Source organism: Scylla paramamosain, chromosome 20, assembly GCF_035594125.1.
Source record: "Scylla paramamosain isolate STU-SP2022 chromosome 20, ASM3559412v1, whole genome shotgun sequence".
Lineage (NCBI taxonomy): Eukaryota > Metazoa > Arthropoda > Malacostraca > Decapoda > Portunidae > Scylla > Scylla paramamosain.
The window spans coordinates 3,829,581-3,837,668 of NC_087170.1; the positions used below are offsets into that span (position 1 = coordinate 3,829,581).

At 37.1% G+C, this 8,088-nt stretch overlaps 1 protein-coding gene across 1 annotated transcript in view; it reads left to right on the top strand.

The window, feature by feature from the left end:
- LOC135110093 (glutamate receptor ionotropic, kainate 4-like) overlaps nt 1-3,255 on the top strand; it is a 28,097-nt gene extending 24,842 nt beyond the window's left edge. Inside the window, exons 3-4 of the mRNA XM_064022045.1 lie at nt 2,447-2,591; nt 3,008-3,255. Of these exons, the coding sequence (XP_063878115.1) occupies nt 2,447-2,591; nt 3,008-3,255 (393 nt within the window). The remainder of the gene's footprint in view (nt 1-2,446; nt 2,592-3,007) is intronic.
- Nucleotides 3,256-8,088: the final 4,833 nt, after the last annotated feature.

An 8,088-nucleotide genomic window follows, 5' to 3' on the forward strand; every position in this document is an offset into this window, starting at 1 on the left:
AAGAATTATAATACGAGTAGGTATCATGAAGTATACAGAGGGTGGAGGAGAGGGAGGAACAAGCCCAGAATCATCCAAGGTAGTGTTTTTAGCAAAGGTTTGAGCGAAGATTTCAGTTTTAGAAATAGATGTGATAGCAGTGATGCCATATGGTTGAAATAAAGGAGGGAAAGAAGAAGGAAAGTTATCGGAGATATTTTTTGGCTAGATGCCAAAAGTTACTAGGGAAGTTAGATCTTGAAAGGTTTTGAGACTTGCTATTAATGAAGGAGTTTTTGGCTAGTTGGAGAACAGACTTGGTATGGTTCCGGGCAGAAATATAAAGTGCATGAGATTCTGGTGATGGAAGGCTTAAGTACCTTTTGTGGGCCACCTCTCTATTATTTATAGCACGAGAACAAGCTGTGTTAAACTAAGGTTTGGAAGGTTTAGGTTGAAAAAAAGTGAGGAATGTACGCCTCCATGCCAGATACTGTCACCTCTGTTATGCGCTCAGCACACAAAGATGGGTCTCTGATACGGAAGCAGTAGTCATTCCAAGGAAAATCAGTAAAATACCTCCTCAGGTCCCCTAACTAGCAGAGGCAAAACACCAGAGGCACCTTCGCTTAGGGGGATCCTGAGGAGGGATTGGAGCGATAGGATAGATATAGATATGAGATTGTGATCGGAGGATCCTAACGGAGAAGAGAGGGTGACAGCGTAAGCAGAAGGATTAGAGGTCAAGAAAAGGTCAAGAATGTTGGGCGTAACTCCAAGACGGTCAGGAATACGAGTAGGGTGTTGCACCAATTGCTCTAGGTCGTGGAGGATAGCAAAGTTGAAGGCTAATTCACCAGGATGGTTAGTGAAGGGAGAGGAAAGCCAAAGCTGGTGGTGAACATTGAAGTCTCCAAGAATGGAGATCTCTGCAAAAGGGAAGAGAGTCAGGATGTGCTCTTCTTTGGAAGTTAAGTAGTCAAAGAATTTCTTATGGTCTGAGGAGTTAGGTGAGAGGTATACAGCACATATAAATTTAGTTTGAGAGCGACTCTGTAGTCGTAGCCAGATGGTGGAAAACTTACAAGATTCAAGAGCCTGGGCACGAGAGCAGGTTAAGTCGTTCCGCACATAAACGCAACATCCAGCTTTGGATCGAAAATGAGTATAGAAAAAAATAGGAGGAAACAGAAAAGGGGCTACTGTCAGTTGCCTCAGACACCTGAGTTTCAGTGAAGAAAAGAAGATGAGGTTTACAAGAGGAGAGGTGGTGTTCTACAGATTGGAAATTAGATCTTATACCGCGAATTTTGCAGAAGTTAATGAAGTAAAAGTTGAGGGAAGGTGTCAAGACACTTAGGGTCGTCGTCAGAAGGACGGTCCGACCTAGGGACATTTGTACTCCCCTCCACAGATGGGGACTCCGAGGCTAGTGTATGAATTGCCATGATAATTTTGAAATTTTGAGTGAAGGGTGTGTGTGTTATTAGGTGCTTGTAGTTTTGTGTGGGGAAAGAGAGTTGTCTTTAGAGTGCAGGCTGTGACTGACCCCTTGTGTTGTGAAACACAAAGGGAAACGTTCAGTGATATCACAGCTGGGTTTAATGATAAGTTCACAGCACCCCCTGAACAGTGCTTTAGACCTCACTGGGAGTAATTATCGTTTCGGCAGGTTTCTACTGCCTCCTTCTCATAAATACTATATATATATATATATATATATATATATATATATATATATATATATATATATATATATATATATATATATATATATATATATATATATATATACGGAAACCCCTCCTTTTAGTTAACTTGACGGCGTATCTTTCATATTTATGACATTTCCTCGTCAGACACACCGTTTTACCGTATTTTTCATATTTCGATTTATCGAGCGCGCAAAAATGCGGGAATTATATCTCATAACTCATTTTTTTATACGGGATAACCAGTTTTGGTTGACAGCATCAGACTCAGCAGTGATTGTAGGATCTAGATGTATGGTAAAAACTTGATATAAAAAAAAAAGTATTATGACGAGTTGAACTGTGAAGATGTAAAAAAAAATGGTTTATAACATGTTTTACTTATGCTTGCTATTTTCACCAGTTTATCATTGAATGCTGCAATACATTTTTACATTAAGTAGGAAAAAAAAAAACTCTCCTGAACACGATATTGTGAGTAGAATACAGATAAAGCTTCACATATTGAAAACACACAGTAATTTATAGCAACATGTCGCTATTTGCACCGCGGCGAGACATTTGGCGTGGTATGTGCAGGCTCCGAATGACCAGGTCTGCTACGCAAAAATTAGAACCCCCAAGCCGCTAGGAGAAGGTCCTTTAAGTTGTTCCAGAGCTAAAAGCACTTATCTCCTGGTTTATTTATTTATTTATGTATTTATTTACTTTTTTTGAGTGTGAAATGAGTAGATCGTTTTCTTGTGTACCGGCAGGTGCCGCCTCCCTATCCCCGTTGGATGTCAGTCGTGTACCCCTTCCAACCAAGGGTGTGGGCTGCTGTGGCTGGGGTATTGCTTCTCGTCTCCATTATCTTCCACGCTCTCATCCTTCCTTCCCCGGCCGTCTTATACAGTGACAGTAAGATGTATAATAAATACTTTTATTACCCATGGTGTGTACAAAGGACGACCTTGGTGGGCTTGCACAGAGATTTTTCTTTTTTCGCTTTTTTTATGCACTGTCTTGCCATCGATAGAATATATATATATATATATATATATATATATATATATATATATATATATATATATATATATATATATATATATATATATATATATATATATATATATATATATATATATATATACGAGTATATATATGAGGATTCCAAATTACAGTATATTAATACGATTAAATATGAAAAATAAAGGTTTGGTATTGTTGTTGTTGTTGTTGTTGTTCCTGTTCTTATAATTTTATTTGTTTGTATTTATTTATTTATTTATTTATTTATTTATTTATTTATTTACTTATTTGTCTGTACGTATCAGAGGGTGATGTGGCGTCCACGCTGGTATGGCTGTCCCGCGCCCTGCTTCACCAGTCTGCTACAAGGGTTCCCTCTGCTTCAGGGTGCCGGCCCTTCCTGGCGACTTGGTGGCTGGCAGCTTTGGTTTTGTCTACTTCTTACGTGGGGAACTTAATAGCTTCCCTCACTGTGCCTACAGAATCGCGAAGAATTGCATCATTGGAGGAACTCGCCTTCAGCGACTTAAGGTTATTGGAGCTACTATGGTAGAATACCTAAAGAAAGAAAAGGAAACAAGCTTACACAGCTTGCCGCTATCAAAAAGTCAGAGAATTATTAAACATAGGTAACTGGTTACTTGTATTCAAGTAACACTTTTATACTCCTTTGAAAATCATCAGAGAAGGAGCTGAGGAGGAGCTGAGATGAAAAAAAAGAAGCTCTAGAGTCTCCTTTTTAGAAGGTATCGGGTTCATTCTCCCTGCCTGCTTCGATTTCCCTCTCCCTATGACTTACCCTCTCAAGAGGAAGGTTTCAAGACGTTTATTCTCTAAATTTGATATATATATATATATATATATATATATATATATATATATATATATATATATATATATATATATATATATATATATATATATATATATATATATATATATATATATATATATATAAATAAATAAATAAATAAATAAATATATATATATATATATATATATATATATATATATATATATATATATATATATATATATATATATATATATATATATATTTTTTTTTTTTTTTTTTTTTTTTTTTTTCTAATGACATGCACATTAGTAGGTCTTATTTTACTTATTTATTTATTTATTTATTTATTTATTTTTGCCGTAGGGCAGTCCCTCTCTTACATTAAAAAAATGTATGGTAGCCGTACTCCGTTCAAGGACGAAAAGAATAATTTTAAAATGTTGCAAAGCTGACAGAGAACACCACACACACACACACACACACACACACACACACACACACACACACACACACACACACACACACACAGAGCGTCGTGAATCGAGGTGGAAACACGTTATCACTAACAGTTACTTAACACGCAGAATCGCAACACATGCTAATGTGGTCACCCAGAAGACTTCTGGAGAGCTCATCTGGTTTGCTAGTCTAAATTTTCAGAAATCCGAAGAATAATCCCTCACCTCCCCAAAAACTCATGCACCAAAATATTCCACGGTCTCATAAAAAAAAACTGAAACTGAATCATAAAATATGGAATTCATACTTTCCTTGCAATAAACTACTTATGATTTACAGGGTGATCAAATAGTCTACATACAGAGAAAAAAAATGTGTTTTAAAGAATTTCTATTCAGTAATATCTGCGCATATGGTCATTCCTCGGATCCACTTAATAGTAATAAGTCAATTTGTTCCTTGTTTAAGAAGTACATGTTAAGTTTTTAAACAAAAAAAAAGTGAAAAACTAGTTATATTACTAATGTGCCCAGACTTTTGGGACACACTGTACTTTAAAAGATTCGTCGACGTAGTCATCGTAGCTTCGGTATCGCTTGGCTGTCGAGTTACCAGAACTTCCTCTTTCGAATGTCTTCTCTCTTCATGTAACGTTTGCGGCACTGGTCACTTCTTGTGTGTGTGATATAACCCTTTAATTTTCATTACTTGACGTTGTGTATCCACTTTCCTCAAAGCTTACGGTTCCCTGATGCACTTATTGACAGTTTGTCAGAGAATAAGCGGAATGAGTAATGTGTAATAACCCTTCTTAGTAAATTGCGTCACTGACTGGTGACTAAAAGTACACCACTACGGAAGCGACCAACTAACCGAGCTCCATTTGCTTTGCTGGACGTCTCTCTCCCTCTCCCTCTCTCTCTCTCTCTCTCTCTCTCTCTCTCTCTCTCTCTCTCTCTCTCTCTCTCTCTCTCTCATTACATCGTCAGATTTCTTTAAATTATACCATTACTTTTCATTATCAAAATACCAAAATCAAAGTGGCATTCTTGGGTCCCATCATACATACGTATAGTATAAACATAATATACAGCTCAGTGAGTCGGTTCAATTCAGTTCAATTATTTACTCGTGCCAGGTACAATTCTTTAGGTGCGTAGCATCATACATGACAGTGACTGAACCACGTATTTTAAATTCTAAAGGCAAGTTTAGAATACAGTAGAAATATATAAAAAGAAGACTTGTACACAACACACTACTATAAACAAATATTATCAAGCAACTCGCGCACCTCATTGTGTGCCAGGTGGCATTCATATGTCCATCACGTATACTCAAAAGTTGTAGAACGAGAATAGCCGGGCTGAGCGTTGTCAAATGTTTAATTTCAACCTGTAAAATACATTACAATAAGACAGTTGTAAATGACAATGTGGTCCTGGCCAGTACAATAAAAATAAAACTCACAATGATAATCCTATAACAGACCCAGTGCTGACCGAATCCCAATCATCTCTATTAATGCTGATAATGATGAAAAATTCCCGAGAAGCAATGAAAATGTACCAGATCCCCGGATTAATATCTCTATACACACGTATGTAAATAATCACACACTGAAAGGAACATAACACTGAAAGGCATACATACTTCGGTGGCCCTATAGCACTCTCGTCCTAAGCCGTGCTGGACTGCCGCCTCAAATCTGCACTCGTCACCACCCGGAGTGTTACCATGCAGCGTAACACTACTGGTTCTGGGGAGCCCAAAGCAGTCCTGAGCCTTTGCACCGGCTCCACACCATGGGCACCTTACTCCATCACACCCAAACGCACAAGAGACAAAGTCACCGTCACCTTGCCTACGAGCAGCACGGTAGCAGGGTGACCTATCCACGGGATGTGTAGCGGCAGGACTGGCTCAGGCCTGCCCCACTGGCATCAACAAGACGCTGCCACGTCAGCGAACGAACAATAGACACACTACATACGTGGAAACAACCCTTCCCAGAAATACAACAAACCCATATATATCATTCATGATACAAAAGTTCTTTCATCATTTTAATCTACCAGTTTTGATTGTCCCCTAAAAGACGTATCTTTCCAATAACAGAGCTATTATTACAATCGAATATTCTATAGTACTTAACGTCATACGCCTGGAGTATCGAATTTACATTCAACAGCATATATGAGGAATTCAAGATCAAAACATTTTTTTAAGAAAATGTGATATTTGTGGCACAAGATGATTTAAGCCCTCAACAAAGAACACCATTTTTTTTCTTTTCTATAATTTTGCGAATACTCGTATGTAGAAAGTTCATAATATGGGGCAGTAAGTGAGAGCGTGTGCGTGGGTGCAGAGCCAACAGTCTGCAGCAACACACTCGCCACGCCACACTCAACTCCTCAATTCTTGGGTCGTCAAGATTCCATAACTGGCATCTGTACATCAACATTCACTGGCTATTAAATAACAAAATTCTAGATTGCGAGATGTAGAGTAAAACTGGTGAGTGAAAAATTGGTCCTCACTTTAATATCATTGGTGACTGGATCAAGATTCACAAGACTTCCACGAGAAGATATTATGTGACTTAGGGTGTTTTTCAGAGTTAACATTCTGTATAACACGATGGTACATCCTGATGCAAACGTTGTCCATAAAAGCGTCCGAATCAGAAAAAAAAAAAAGTAAAACACATTTATTAGGGTTAAAACTTAAACTAAAAGAGTCAGTATACCGTTTACTAATCCTCACCATCTTTCTCAAAGCATCACTCGTTCAGCTAAGGATAGCTATGTCATCAGCATGGGCAAAAAACATTATAGCAAATGTCATCCATATAACACCCAAGCTTACTTTTATTTAAATCTTGCATTTGAGGATTAATGTCGATAGAGAAAAGTAGAGAACTGAGCACACCCCGTCGTTTCACATCAATACAAAGTTTAAACTGATCGGAAGTAACACTATTGCAACTTACAACTACAGTGCTAAGCAAATACATATCGAGAAGCAGACGAACCATCAGTGGACAAATGTCTCTTTCTATAAGATGCTTGCTATATTTGACCATCAAAAGTTTTAGTGGCATCGAGTAACAGCATATACACTTTAGATTCACGTGTCTAATAATACTGAATTGTTTCTGTGACTAGAAAAAAAAAATGAAGTAGAATAACCCCTCTTTACGAGCAAACTGCAGATGAGATGTCATAATATTGTCTTTTATAATTGGAATAATTAAATGATTTATTATTTTACTTATAATCGAGTTTAATGATATGCAAGGTAATCAGACGACTCAGCACGAGCTTTGAGTGAATGTTTGGGAATTGGTTTCATAACTGACATGTTAAAGAGAATATTTGTTTTTCATTATTTTTTTTTCGTGTTGCAACATTGCTGTTATAAATTGACTAAGTAATCCAAGTAATAGTTCGGAACCATTTATAAAATGACTACTGCTAATGATATATGTTTCGTCGTTTTGATTGAGTGGAAGACTCCGCACAGCCTTTTCTGTGACTAGCAACACATTGCTCCTTAACAAGCTGTTTTACTTTAATACCCACATCTTGTAAGTTATGATCTGAAAAAGAGCTGTATAATTCTTGATATAAGTCAGCAAATTTGCCAGCAGTGTCATTGTCAGTACAAAGGCCGTCAATTACACCAGATAAACACATCGTTTTGCCTTTCATTTTCGTTATGATGTTCTCAAGGTCTTTGAACAATTTCTTATTAAAAGTGAGAGCTGCTTTATCCATTAGGATCTATCTTGCATTCCTTTTAGCTTGCTTGATTGCCCAGTAATATTTCGATCTACTAAACCTTCTTAAGTCTGTAAATTGTCCACTAACTGGCCAGCCATCGTTTTTCCATATATCATTCCAGAAGATGGAATGCATTTCACAAAAATAATCAGTATATGATGCAAGAACACCTAACATGTCTAAGATAGAAATGAATAAGTGCGTTATAATTATCAATATCTTTGGGTGAAGTCTTTTCCCAGTCATTTCTTGGCTGCTTTAATTTTTCTGTGTGAGAGACATTTGCTGTTAAGGTGGATTTTATAAATATAGGTAAATGTTCACTTAAATTGTTACCATCACT